This window comes from Podarcis cretensis (assembly GCF_951804945.1).
Source record: "Podarcis cretensis genome assembly, chromosome: 5".
Taxonomy (NCBI): domain Eukaryota; kingdom Metazoa; phylum Chordata; class Lepidosauria; order Squamata; family Lacertidae; genus Podarcis; species Podarcis cretensis.
This window is the reverse complement of record NC_137174.1, coordinates 59,572,408-59,586,347: the sequence shown is the minus strand read 5'-3', so window position 1 is coordinate 59,586,347 and position 13,940 is coordinate 59,572,408. Positions and strand designations below refer to the sequence as shown.

At 45.8% G+C, this 13,940-nt stretch overlaps 2 protein-coding genes across 2 annotated transcripts; one reads left to right on the top strand and one right to left on the bottom strand.

Moving 5' to 3' along the window:
• Positions 1–3,394: 3,394 nt before the first annotated feature.
• MARVELD1 (MARVEL domain containing 1) lies at positions 3,395–7,299 on the bottom strand. The gene has a single exon (XM_079978482.1). It carries the CDS (start codon positions 6,282–6,284, stop codon positions 5,760–5,762), a length of 525 nt encoding a protein of 174 aa, XP_079834608.1. The 5' UTR covers positions 6,285–7,299; the 3' UTR covers positions 3,395–5,759.
• Positions 7,300–9,532: 2,233 nt separating this feature from the next.
• Positions 9,533–13,748, top strand: AVPI1 (arginine vasopressin induced 1). Its single transcript, XM_079978385.1, has 3 exons — positions 9,533–9,756; positions 11,211–11,571; positions 13,292–13,748. The coding sequence occupies exons 1-3, from the start codon at positions 9,642–9,644 to the stop codon at positions 13,452–13,454; spliced, it is 639 nt and encodes a 212-aa protein (XP_079834511.1). The 5' UTR covers positions 9,533–9,641; the 3' UTR covers positions 13,455–13,748.
• The last annotated feature ends 192 nt before the right edge of the window (positions 13,749–13,940 follow it).

Here is a 13,940-nt window from a genome sequence, read left to right as displayed (position 1 = left end):
AATAAAAAACAAGTCAAAACTTTATCTCACTTACTTACATTCACTTATTTTCTTGACTTCCCCACACCTCCCATTTTTGTATTCTAATTCAATTAGATATCCCAGGCTCAAATCCTTCCAGCTTTATTTTAATCCCAATAATTTATCTTAACATACTATAATTCCCCTCTTTGTATTCTAATTCATATAAATATTCCAACCAATCCTTCATCTTATCTTATTATATCTTATTATACTATAATTTCCCATTCTTTCTTTCACCAAATAACCATCCACTAAATGTTCTGATGATTCTCTAGGTGGGAGCAATTTGCTGTCTGTGAGACTGAAATCCCTTTTCCTGGGGCACCTGTGGGTTCTCAGTGCATGCTTCCTACCGAATTGACCAGGGAACTGGCTGACTGTTGGGATCGGAATGTCAGCCTTTCCATGTCTGGGCCTGTCTGTTTGCCTAGCAAAAGATGGGTTACTGTGAGTAGGATGCAAACTGCTCTCTGGGGGGGGGGGGGAGTCTGAAGCTTGTGGCTGTATGTATTTGACTCTACACTCCTCTTAATTGTGCCACAGTACCTGATGAGGTAGCAGCGACCTAGTGGACGACTAAGGTGTTGTATAAGTAGTGGGAGTGTACAATGATTAGGGCAAAGCCATGAAATTGTTCTGCCATTGTCATGTGTTGATTGGTGCCTTCCATGTGTGAGTAATGTGAGGCATTGGTGCACAATGCTGTGATTGATGAATTGCTGTTGCTGTGCTACCTTTGGTTTCTGTTTTGTGTTACTCTTTGTGTTACTGTTTTGTTTTCTGCTTACTACTGGGAGTATAGAGGATTGTGGATACAACCTTGGTGGCTGACAATTGAGTGATTTCTTTAATAAGGCTGTTATCCTGACTGCAACCTCTTGTTCCAGTGTTCACAGAATTTTATTCAGAGAATGACTTTGACTCCAGAAACCTGATCTCTAAGGCTCTCTAAAGCATCTCTAAGGCTCACTACACCAGTGTGGTGTAGTGGTTAAGAGCAGTAGTCTCATAATCTGGGGAACCGGGTTCTCATCTCCGCTCCTCCACATGCAGCTTCTGGGTGACCTTGGGCCAGTCACACTTCTTTGAAGTCTCTCAGCCCCACTCACCTCACAGAGTGTTTCTTGTGGGGGAGGAAGGGAAAAGGAGAATGTTAGCTGCTTTGAGACTCCTGAAGGGGAGTGAAAGGCGGGATATCAAATCCAAACTCTTCTTCTTCTTCTTCCAAAAGCAATTGTAGACACCGCTCCAAAAATTGATCCAATAAACAGCCAACACCTTTCCTGCCTTATATCCCTTCACCTCTCAGTGTTTCCCTCTATCTACCCCCAAAAGGGATGCAATGACCTCTTGAGTATCAAACAGCTGAGGGAGATACAGTGCCCTGTATTTAGGACTACTCATTCTCTGTCTGTTTTGACTCGCAGGCTGCCCTGCTTCTCTATTCTCAAATTCAAAAATTCCCCATTCTTCTTTAAACTGGCTGGCAGGTAATCAGCAGAGTCATTACGGGTTTGTGGATTCCTGGAAGGGCCAGGATTTAAACCTCATATTGGCTCATAACCAGCTTGTGCTTGTTTTGAGATGATGAGGGGTCTTACATCATGGACTTCTGCCGCTGCAGCAGCATAGGCTGGTGTGATTCAGAGAACTCCCTATATAGAGAGCACCTTTTGCCAGACATGATGGCTGACTGTGAAGTGGATAGATAATCCAAACCAGGGCTGCTGTTCCATTATCTGCTTGTCCAGTCTCATATCCCAATATAGCAACTGGAGTATGGAACCAAATAATGCCTCAATGTGGCTCCAGTAAGCTGCTCCTCTCTGTGACGGACAGCAGAGCCAGACCAGAGTCTGGTGATGCAGTCCCTCAGAAATTCCACCAGAGTGCTGGAGCCTCTCGCTGATTGACAGCTAGCCACAGAGTCAGCTAGCCACAGAGGGGAGAGGAGCAGCACTTTGGAGGGAGAATAAAAGGAGCAGTTTCTGAGGGAGAGAGTTAGACAGGGCTTGATTTGAGATGAGAGATAAGGCTTGATTTGAGTTGAGAGATAGGGTTCAGATTGAGTGGGAGATAGGGAGTGAGATAGGGAACCCAAACTTTCGCCTACTTAAAATAAATCATTTCAAGAGTAATGAATGCCCTGAATTTGTAGGAAACCACATACTTTATCAACCCTTTAGATCAAGGCTGGAGAAGCTGTGGCTGTTGCTGAACTACCAAGCTATCAACCCTGACCATCAGCCATACTTTGGCTGGCACTGATGGGACACAAGTCCAACAACATCTGTCCACACATCCCTGCTTTAGATAAATAGAATAACCTTCCATGTTCATGACTGGCTAGCAGCCAGGGCCCTGGTACTGTACCTATAACTTACTTATTATGTGACCGTTGCATATTCAAAAGGTCCCTGACGTCATCTTGATAGATGACGATAGCACAGCATCAATGGAATAATTGCCGTTTGCTTGCTTAAAATGGAGTAACAGAGATAAGAAAATCAATATCTCTGAGTAAATTAGTAGCAAGAGAGTTGTGAAATACACTGCAGCACATCTCCAGGTTTGCTCTGACGGCTTTCTTAAAACACACACACACATAGCTGGGTTGGTGACAATGAAATTGGTATCTTGTGGTGCCTGGAACACACAGTCAAAGGGCAGGGCATGTGATAGGTGTAAGGCTGAGTAAGCAAGGATCAGCAGTAGGAAGTAAAAAGGGTCTGGCCCAGGAGAAAAACCTACAACCTTCAAATCCAGAGAGAGAGAATAGGAAAAGGGGGAAGATACAGGGGATCTTTTCTATTCTGATGCTGCAGGGAGCCATAAAATAGGTGATGGATATCACAGTTGTGCTTTGTTTATGAATGTTCCTATGGTATTCATTAGCCACTTTTGTCAGATTGAATGCTGAGCTAGATAAAGCATTGGTGTCACTATTTTGGAGAAAAATACACACCATAAATTTAGGTTTGTGCAATTAAAGGGACCTGGCACAACAAATTCACTTTAAAAAACAAAACTTCTATGGCTGGGAAAGCAACAGGAAAATGCATTAAAAAGTGTGAGATGATGACTGATGAGAAGACATATAGGGTGTTATTTAAGTTTTACTCAGAGTAGACCCAATAAAAATAATGAACATGGAAAAGTAGGTCCATTAATTCCAATGGGTCTACTCTGCATAAAACTTCATTGAATACCACACATAATTTCCATGCAACCAAAACAGATAGGATGCTCATTGTCGTGACCTTCCTACAAACAAATTTGGAAATGTATAACCTCTGTGTAATCTCTGTGCAAGTAAATAAATGTTCAGTAAATACCCTTGGCAGAGTACATTAATGAAGATGAAAACAGCTGGGGAGCAAGGTTTTTATTACATGTAGAATAGAAGGAAGAAAGTCAGGAATGTCCAGAGGTTGGAGGCCAAGGGTTTTTTGGAAACTCCTGCGGTCCACTCTGAGATATGATTTCTTAAGCATGGTTGAAGTGGGCTTTTTCATTTGGTGTTGCTGGAATAGGGTCCATTTATCACAGGGAAAAGAGGCTCCAACAAGAATGATCCTATTCCTACCATTTGAAAAAAGGTAGGGATATATAGGCACATTAGATGTAGCATCTTAGCAAAAGATAGCTGTGATAGCTGCTCTGGGAGTTTAGCACAAACAGTAGAAGTCAAAGGGGTGCAGGGGTCTCTTATCCAAGGCACTTCTATATTTCAGAGACAGAAATCCAGTGGTGGTGAAATCCAATGTGTGACAATCCGTGAGCATGATGAAACCTTCAGTTTACATGGTAGCGACTAGGGGTTGTTCCTAGTTCCAAGGTTTGTATGGTTAGTGCTGTCACATTCTTATATTTCATGTAAAGTCATGAGACATGCGGGAGTAGTACCCGACAGCACTGGATCCTGTTTCCCTGCTAAGCACGGGGAATTCGGGCACTCTGCACCCTGACCCTGTTAGAAGTCTTCCATGTGATGTAACTGTTTCTCTTCACAGTTGCCATAGGAATATTTTCCTCCCCTTTTCCGGCCCAGAGCCAGCTTTTGCAGTAATTACATTTCCTCCACGGTCGACCATTCAGCTGCAGTGCCTGTCTGCAAATTTTTACCCTGGGGTTCTCTTTATCTTGATGTTTCATGCAGAATAAAATATGCCTCCTTCTCTGGAATATGATAGGAGCAGGAGGATACAGACCCTGCCATAAAAGGGGCTAAGAACAGTCTGGAATCTGGTAGCTCTCTCTCACACACACACTATTAGTCTTCTTCAGCAGGAACCTGAATTTGGGTATCTTTAGGAAGTCTTTGCAGATCACAGAACTATGGTAATATCCAAGTACTTGCCTCCTAAAGATACCAAATATCAAGGTTTGGCCCCAACCTCATATAGAGCCACACTGGGTAGATTCACATCTATGATCCACCTGGATTCCAATCCTGGCCTCAGATGATGACCAGCACCTCCCTCCAATTTCTGTGAGAGGGCCCTGCTCTCTGGCCTCTTTTGTTCCATCACTACATAACCTGTTGCAGAACTCTCCAATGTTTCCTATTATTTATGACCAATTGGTTTGTGGGGTGGCTTGCTCAAATATGAGGCAATGGCTCAAGAAGATTTCAAGGAACTGAAGCATTAATTAATTCAGGGAGTTACAAGAGTGACATTTATGGGCACAGTGTGTGTAATTTGAGCTAGGGATTGCCAGGCCTCAGAAATGGACTCAGGAGCTCAGCTCTGGATCCCATTGTTGGTGTCAGTATTTAGCTTACATATCTAATAGTAAGAACAAAGAAACTTCATCTGAGCAAAAGCAAAGAGAATGTGCCTCTTGCTTTAATCAGCAAAGCCAATGCCCCACATTTAGGAAATACAGGTTAGGGAGTGCAAATATCCAAAAGACATGAGCCTCAACACATCCATTTTTAAAAAGTAAAAACTGGTTACTGGAGTTATGCTATGCTATAAATGTCACAATGTCCACATCAGGGTCATATCTAAAATAAAAAGTTACTAAGAACCATCATTTATAAATATCTGATTAAAAACAGAATGCTATGGAGGAAGAAAAGAATGCAATGGAAGCTTTTGGGGGTGGTTTCTAAGCTTATGCTTATATAACTTCTGAAATGGGATAATATTAATAATATACCAACAGAGCACCCTAAAGGGTGGATATTCAGTATTACTAAACATTAATTAAATGTGAGAGGATGAGATCTTATGTATATGGCATAAAAACATATGGACAAACACTACAAACTAAATTAAATCTGCTCCTATAAGGATTATGAATAACACTGAATGATCAAGTGCTTCCAGGGCACCTTATGTCAACCACATATTCTGGAATCATAGACCAGGCCAAACCTTTCTGGACCCCCAGAGACCCACCTGCCAAGTGAAGGAAGAAACAGGGAAGACCCACAATCTGGCTCCCACGTTTAATCTGAAGAATATACCATTTCTAGCTTCTGGGTCATGAAAGCATGCGTCCATCCGTTGATGAAGGGTATAGAGCATCTATCAGTACCATGGACATAGGGGATTATTCCCCCTCTCCCAATAAAGTCTATTGAAGTTTTCTTCTCTCCATCAGGAAGGCAACGATGAATCTGGAACAAAGAGCAGTCTGTGGGGACTGTATGTGTACAAGGCTTGTCCATCTGGTTGAAGAAGGGTCTGCCCATCCCTGCCCATCAGCCTACCTTCTTGCATCTCTCAGATATCCTTGTGCCCCTGGAAATGTCGTACCAGGCAGTAGAGTCCTGAAATTAGGTAAAAGAAGGCAGTGATACCTGCAAAGACGGCAGCAGTCAGGTAGGCTTTGTAACTGCAGGGCCACATGTAGCCTGGCAGGTTGCAGTAGCTGAAACTCTGTGCCTTCTGGCTCAGGATGCCTGCAGCAGCTGCAGAGAGAATAACCCCAAGCAACAGATCGTGCATTAGGTTCGTCATAAGCCAGCGGGTCCCCAGCACCGGCACCAGAGACCAGCGGCCCAGCAGGCTGAGCCCAAAGAGTGCCAAGGTGAGCAACCACAGCAGGACCGCCGCAAAGACCGCAAAGTAGGTGGCTCCTTCATACTTGTGCGCTGCTAAAGTCACCCAGCAGACAGCCCCCGTCAGCAGCTGGGCAATGCGCAGCACTCCCAGCAAACTTCTCAAGAAGGGCCTGTTCAGACTCAGAGTCTCTCTCGACTGCGGGCAAGGCGGTGGAGGGGAGGACGGAGGTGGTGGAAGAGCCATGCTGCAAGACTGCGGCCTCCAGGCGCTTCTGTCCCGTCCAGTTCTGCCTTCTGGAGCCCAGCAAGCTTCACCCCCCTCTCAGGCACTTCCTCTGTCTGCAGCTGCCAAACATCTGCAGCTCAATGGACTTTCCTGTGCAGGGGCCTCTCAGCTTCCCGGCTCTGTCCCTCCCTGTTCCCCCCTTGCCCCTCCTCTTCTCTGGGTGGTTCTCTTTCTCCATCCTTCTGCTAACTCCTCACTCCTCTCTCCTTCACGCCCCTGCAGTCCCAAGCTGAGAGCTCTCAAAACACCCATTAAAGCTGGCTGCTTTTAGCATCACAGTTTCCTCAGCTACACACTATGTATGTACTGCTTCAGCCAACAATTCTTCCTAAGCAGAAAGGTTGCCTCAGCATGTGGGCCCTGCAGGCACAGAGTTTTGTCTCTCCCTTGCAGGAGATGGGTTTGGGCACATTGGCTGCATAGGCATCATACATTTAAAGCACATCATACATTTAAAGCACATTTCCTCCCCCCCCCAAACAAATAAGGTGATTAGGAACTATAGTTTGCCCCTCACAGAGCTACAATTCTCAGGATCCTTAGTTCCCATTCTCAGCCACAGTTCCCAGGATTCAGAAGGGGGTAAAGTGCTCAAAGTATATGGCACGTATGCAGCCTCAAAACTTTGCATTGTATTGACTCTTCTGGTAGACCAGGTCCTGGCCGGCACCACTAGATGGTGCAAACAAACTCCAGTCTGCTCTCATCTTGGATGACAGAACTCAGGTCAATTTTCTTTCTATGTTCTAAAGAGGCAGAGGAGACTAGGAAAAAACCAGTTATTTCTTTCCACACTTCTGATTTAACTTGTGAATATAAAAATAAAAAACTTAGGAGACTTTAAATGGATAAGCTGTTTCCTTATCTGGTGCCTGTGCCTGTAAACTTCACTCTTTGTCTTTAGAGACATGACTTTATTTTAAAACTGCTGTGAGCTGCCTAGAGGACAGGATGAATAGGTGACCAAGATATGTCGTACATGAATGAATCAATAAGTCTGCCCGATAACAAATGTTGGAAATGTAAAGAGATGGAAGGTACCTTTTTCCACCTCTGGTGGACCTGCCCAAAGATTAAGGCCTTCTGGGAAATGATTTATAATGAAATTAAGAAAGTGCTTAAGTGCACCTTTAACAAGAAACCAGAGGCATTTCTCTTGGGTATGGTCGGCCAGTTGGTGTCGAAGAAGGATAAGAATTTCTTTTTGTATGCTACTACGGCAGCAAGGATTCTTCTAGCAAAGTATTGGAAGACACAAGAATTACCCACGTTGGAGGAATGGCAGGCGAAAGTGATCGACTTTATGGGACTGGCAGAAATGACCGGCAGAATCCGCGACCAGGAGAAAGAGACTGTGGAAGAAGATTGGAAGAAATTTAAGATGTATCTTAAGAATTATTATAAAACTGAGGAGTGTTAAAATGCTGAGGGAAAAGAAGACGTAGAATTGCAGCGATAATTGGGTTTAAATTTTATGGTGGAATAGAAAAAGAGGATGAATTTAGATTTAATTGGGCAAGAAAGGTTGCTGAATAATGGTACTAAATTAAGGATGCAAAAAGGGAAAGGTATGGGGAAGTCCGGGAAAAGAGGGTTATGGAAATAAGGTTAAGAAAATATGAGTTTTTTGTTTGTTTGTTTTTATGTTGTTCTTTGTTTTTGTAAAAAAAAATTGGAAACCAATAAAAATCTTTATTAAAAAAAAAATAATGAATGAATCAATAAGTCAAGACCTCTCCTAAACAGGTTCAAACCAGCTTGTCCTCTAGCAGGGTTGAATGTTCCAAAAGGAAGGTTGTCAACTCGCATATAAAGGATCCATTCTTGAAATCACTCTAATTTTGATCTTAGTGGGTCTCTTGACTTTCATAAGATGCTGCAGGCAATGATTTCTGTGTGACATGCAGGATTTTAAATTTCACGGTACCACTTCTCACATGGTATTCTCCAGAAAAGAAGTTTACATTGAACTCAGTTATTTGTTTTTTAAAAATTCATTTAAATATGTCTTTTTTCCACTCTTGCACATTTGGAAGCTCTTGCTTGTGCTGACGCATTCTTCAGCTTGGAACTACAGCAAGATACACACTTGTGCAATTTTCCCATGTGACATTGTATCCTGAGTGGATGCGACTGTCCCTGGATAGGGGTGCAGAGGTCTAAATAAAAACAGGGCATTCCTTTAACCCTGATCCCTTTTTTCTCTATGGCAAGTTTGCAAAATTACATCTCAGTGTGCGTCTTCTTGGGGATCAAAGGGCAAGTCAAATCTCATGGCATCTTTCTACGTACTTCCCAGAGAACACGGCGGCAAAAATTCATGCCTGAGGGTTCTGGCTTCCTGGCACGCAGCAGGAGCTGGCTGGGGAGCCCGCGCCTTCCCTCCACGTCGACCCTTAGCACGTGTCTGGCTGCGACTACTTTGCGTGGCTCAGTAGAGCGGAATAGGCACGTTGAAGGGCGTAGCCGGGGGGGGGGCAGGGAGGAGCAGCTCCCCCCCCCCCATCAATAAAAATACCTAGCTAACTTAGGTTCTACCCCCCCCCCAACAAAAATCCTGGCTACACCCATGGGCACGCTCCAAACCCTTTCTCTCCTGCTGCCTTGCCAGACAGGCCCGTAATTGCCCTGACAGGCAAAGGCGAGCAGGTTGCCGAAGTGGTCTGAGAAGCCAGACGTTACGGGGTCAGGCTAGCGATCCTTTCCAGCAGCAAGTCCTATTTTTCAGGTTGCTGTCAGGGAGGCCGATCGTGCTTCGCTCCCCTGCGGACCTCCACTCCCTGCCCTGCCAGAACCAGATACTCCGCTCTGACCCTTTATTTGCAAAGAGAGAATTCGGCGCGAGCCACTGAAGGAAAACAAGCAGAAAATAAAGTGGGGCTGGGGAGAGGAGAGGATGAAGATTAAGCCTCCACGCCGGTGACATGGCACGATCGGGTTTCTCAGAGGGCCAATTAACTCTTTGCTGGAATTAGGTTCAGACTAAGGAAAGGCAGACGCCTCTGTGCCTGTGGACAAAACACACAAACACAACCCGCCGTCCCTGTCAGTCAACCACAGCAGGAAAAAGCAACGCCCCTCTTTCTCCTTGCAGGCTAACGCCCTTCCCAGTGACGTCAAGAACGCCGCCTGCCACGCGTTACCAGCAGGGACAGCGGAGCCCCGCCTCCTCCCCACCCGATTGGCTGCCTTGGTTATCTTCGGAGTTCGGATTTAGAACCTTGGAGTTAAGAGGCAGATGAAGCCGATTGGCTGAGATGCAGGTTGCCTGCGCTCTTCAATGGACAAAGGAATCTTCGCCGCGTGAGCCTGCGAATGACGGGAATCGGCTTGGGGAGAGGCAAGGCGAGAGCAGGGGAACCGCCCGCCCTGGCGGGTCTCCAGGAGCCTTCGAGAGACCCGTGGCCTCAAGGACGACAGCAGCCGCCAGGTCTGTGACTTACCTGTCCGAGGAGCCCGAATCCACTCAGGTCTGGGCATCGGCCTCGATCTGTTACTGTAAAATGCCAGATTCCCCCGAGTGGGGGAAGGGACGTGGTTCCTCGCTCGGCTGGAGAGGGAACAATCCTTGCCAGTATCTCGGGGCAGCACAAACCAGAATAATTTTTTGCTGGGCTCCTTTTTGTTCCCTTGACATCATGCTTTTGCTCGAAGAAGTTCAGAATGACTCTGTGGGGAAGGTTAGATGGACAGTGTAACGTGCCCTAGATCTCCCAGAGCCCCGCGTGAATTATTATTTGGGGATGATAATAATACTGTAATGCAAACGAGCTGAGGGGTGCATACTTGGGAGTTATCCTCCCAACATCTCGGTAAGGTAGCATAGGCTGAGACCCTGGCCCGTTGTCACGCAGATCTCCTTGCTGAGCACGGAGATTCAATTTTGCGTCTCCCCGTGGTTCAAGTCAACACCAGCTCTCTCTTTCCATCCAGTCCCAAATTATATCGGTTCCTGCACAGCAACCGGGCTGAGGGACAAATATGCATGCTGCGTATGTATAATGCCATTTTCGGAGCGATATAAAAGTGCACCCTTAGCTCCCGGGAACTGACGTATTGGCTCGTCTCTTCGGCTCCCGCGTGCCCATCTCATGGCTTGAACACCATGATTCATTGGGATCATCTGGCGAGCTGGCGAGCGAGGCTCCAGCTGTGAGGAGTGGACACTGCCGGGTTAGCTTGCATCGCCTAAGCTTTCCAGAGTTAACCTGTAGCTCATATTTGGGCAAGTGGGTCATCAGGCTCTCTTTGGGAATTAACTGCTGTCCCTAGGCTTTCCCTACCATAAGAGACATCAAGGCATGGGAGGCTGCTGGGAGAAGACAAATGCCAGCCCTTTTGCTTGAGTGCAAGAATGTGAGCTGTTGCCCCATATGGCCCCACCCTGGCACTCATCCCAGCTTCTGTGGAATTTCCGTGCATGCAAACCGGCTTTTAGCCTGGAGCTGTTTTCTGGTATGTAGCTCCTCCCAACTTGAGCACACCTGTACTGAGCAAGCAGAGGCCTGGCTTAATACTCTGCTGCCAGAGAATTAACAACACCATCTGGATGGTGTTGGGGGAGCTCAGAGGCTTGCTTAGGAAAATGGAGGTGCTCTTTCTGATGGCCTGCACATCCCCAAGGGCCAGGAGTCGGCTGCAGAATATGAATCCCAATTCCTTCCGTGGGGAAAGAACCAGTTTTATTCTGTAGGAGGTGGTGGCAGATAAGTTGGGTTGGCAAAAAGGATGGATGCCTTGAGGCATGGCTGTGGAAAGGTTGTGTCTTACACATCTGCTCTCAGCTAGGCAGGCATAGGTGAAGTTGAGGGTGGCAGGGGAGTAGCGATGGGTGGCAAGATTAGTCATTCTGCTGTTTCACCCTATTTCCTCTCTCTTTCACAGAGCCACCTTCAGCTACAGAGTGGAGGGACCCTAGCATCATGGGTACCCCAGCCTCCATTGCCTGTGACTTGCCGCAGCATCAGACCCCCAAAGCCTGCACTCGCAAGAGAGCATCTGCCAACATCTTTCAGGGGGTGGGGCTGTTGCAGTTGCGCCGCCTCTTCCACAGCAGTGGGGATGCCCAAGCCGAGGAGAGGGCCCAGCTGGTCTGGGAATGTGCAGGGAGCCGGTGCATTGCTCACGCCTTGCAACAGCTCCGAAGGAGGCAGAGAAAGCTGAGGCTGAGATCACACCTGAGACCTCCTTCAGAAATGAGTGGTGCCACCAGACTCCTAGAGCTCCAACACTTCAGCCGCCTACGGTATGGTCTCCATGTTCATGCCACCCTGCTTCTACAGCTCTTGCACTCACCATCTAACAATAAAGCCACAAAGATCCCCTCTCCCCTGCTGTTTCTCCAACAGCAGGTTGTAGGCCAGTGATGGCCCTTCAAATCTCATTGGAGTCTTAACTTCCATTTGTCTTGTTAGCATGGCCAATGATAAGAGATAACGGGTTTTCTTCAGCAACATCTGGAGGACTTCAGGTTCTCAACTCCTGGAGTAAGCAGTAGATCTCTACCTAAAACCAGTAACTTCCTACCTACAGATGTATTCTATAAATTGCTGGTTTGTATACTTTTGGCCAGCTGCTGTACCTCAGGTCAGGTCACATTCACACCATAAAGTTCTATTAAACAGTCATGGCTTCCACCAAAGAATTCTGGGAGTTGTAGTTTAAGGATGCTGAGAGTTGTTAGAGGTCCTTGTTCCCTTTACAGAACTATAGTTCTCAGGAGTTCCCTATGACAAGGGATTGCTTGTTAAACTGCTCTGGGGGGAACACAGGGACTTCCTTACAACTCTCAGCATCCTTAGTAAAGTGCAGTTTGGGGGGAAGACATGACTGTTTACATTTAAAGCACTATGATTCCATTTTATAGTGTGAATGCAGCCTCGGCCTCAGAACTCTTCCTAAGTAACTAGTGTTACCTGCTCCTAATGCTGTTGTGCAGATGTAAAATAGTTATGGCCATATGTCATCAACAGTGGTCTCTTAATAAAGCCACGGCTTAGAGCATCCTTTGCTTAAAAATGTGTTCATTGGTATATTGCAGTGTGTTCAAAACTGGAGCAAATGTGCTTTGTATTGTACTCAGGCATAGCATGTAAACAGAATCTGCTGACAGGTACAGAGTTTAGCCTCTTACCAACCTCAGCTTTCAGCTTACGCAAGTTGTAGCTGTTACAGCTGAAAATGTAGATGCAAAAGTATGTGAGTAATGTGAAGTTTCAGAAACCAGAGGGGCAAAGCTTTCTCTAGTTCCTGCCCTCTACTCATCATTGACAGAAGCAGAATTCATGTATGCAGAGTAAGTAGACATGTAAATGTAATTCATTTGCATTATTTGTACAGTTCACACAATTTATTCTCCCTTTGAACAGAATTTTAAATTGGAGGATACAAGCATGGAGGATACAAAGACAGCTAGATCAGCAGGGTTTGGGAACCTGTGGCCAACCAGATGTTGCTAGACTACAGTGGTACCTTGGGTTAAGTACTTAATTCATTCTGGAGGTTGGTTCTTAACCTGAAACTGTTCTTAACCTGAAGCACCACTTTAGCTAATGGGGCCTCCTGCTGCCGCCGCATGATTTCTGTTCTCATCCTGAAGTGAAGTTCTTAACCCAAGGTACTATTTCTGGGTTAGTGGAGTCTGTAACCTGAAGCATATGTAACCCGAGGTACCACTGTATAGCTTTCATCACCTCTGATCATTGCTCATATGGCTGGGGCTGAGAATTGGGCACGTCAGTTTTGCTACTGCTGATCTAGAGGAAAAGGAGAGCAAGTGTGCTTTTCACAAACTAGCAAGAGAACTTTCAAGTGCAAGAGTAGCCACACCTGTAAATTCTTTCCTCCTTTACTTGTAGAAAGACACCATGGCAATTTTCTTCTTATTGCCTGTACATATTGCTTACTTCTCCAGAAGAAATAACATACTACTCCATTTCTTAATGGGTGCCTTTGTTCTCCTATAGTATTGAAGACCGCACCACATCATGTGCTGATGTTGATGGCTGCAGCAACAGCGATAAGGAGATAGATGTAGCTGATCAAACCAGCCACTACACTGCTTCCCACTACAGGAAGAAAAAAAGTGGAATGGGAACTGCAGACTATCTGCACCAGCTCCGCCGGTGAGCAACTGAACCTGATGGCAACAGTTGTAGTTAAATGTCATTGTACGGAACAGGAGTAGCCTGAACCCAAGGGGGGTTCGTATGGAAGATGCACTTCTCTCATAGTAAAATGTTTTCATATAATATCCTCTGTGCTTCACACTGGCAAAAATGGTGGAGAAACTTGAAACCAACCCTCCTCTTTCAAGCACTACCTGTTCTGGTTCTCAGACTTGACCACATCCGGCTATGACAAAGCACAAACACTACAGACTGAATGTACCTGGTCATATTTAATAAAGCTTATTATACAGTCCCCTCTATGAAAGCGCTTTGTGAATGCTAGTAGTAATTGCTTAAATTGCACCAATGTCTCTAGTTCAGCACTGTATTTTGCATAATCAGATGCTTCTGAGAAGTCCACAAGGAGGCTGCATGAAGGTAACAACTTTCTTGTTGGCTCCCACTCAGTAATTTGTATTTGGAGGCAGGCTGCCCCAGCTGCATG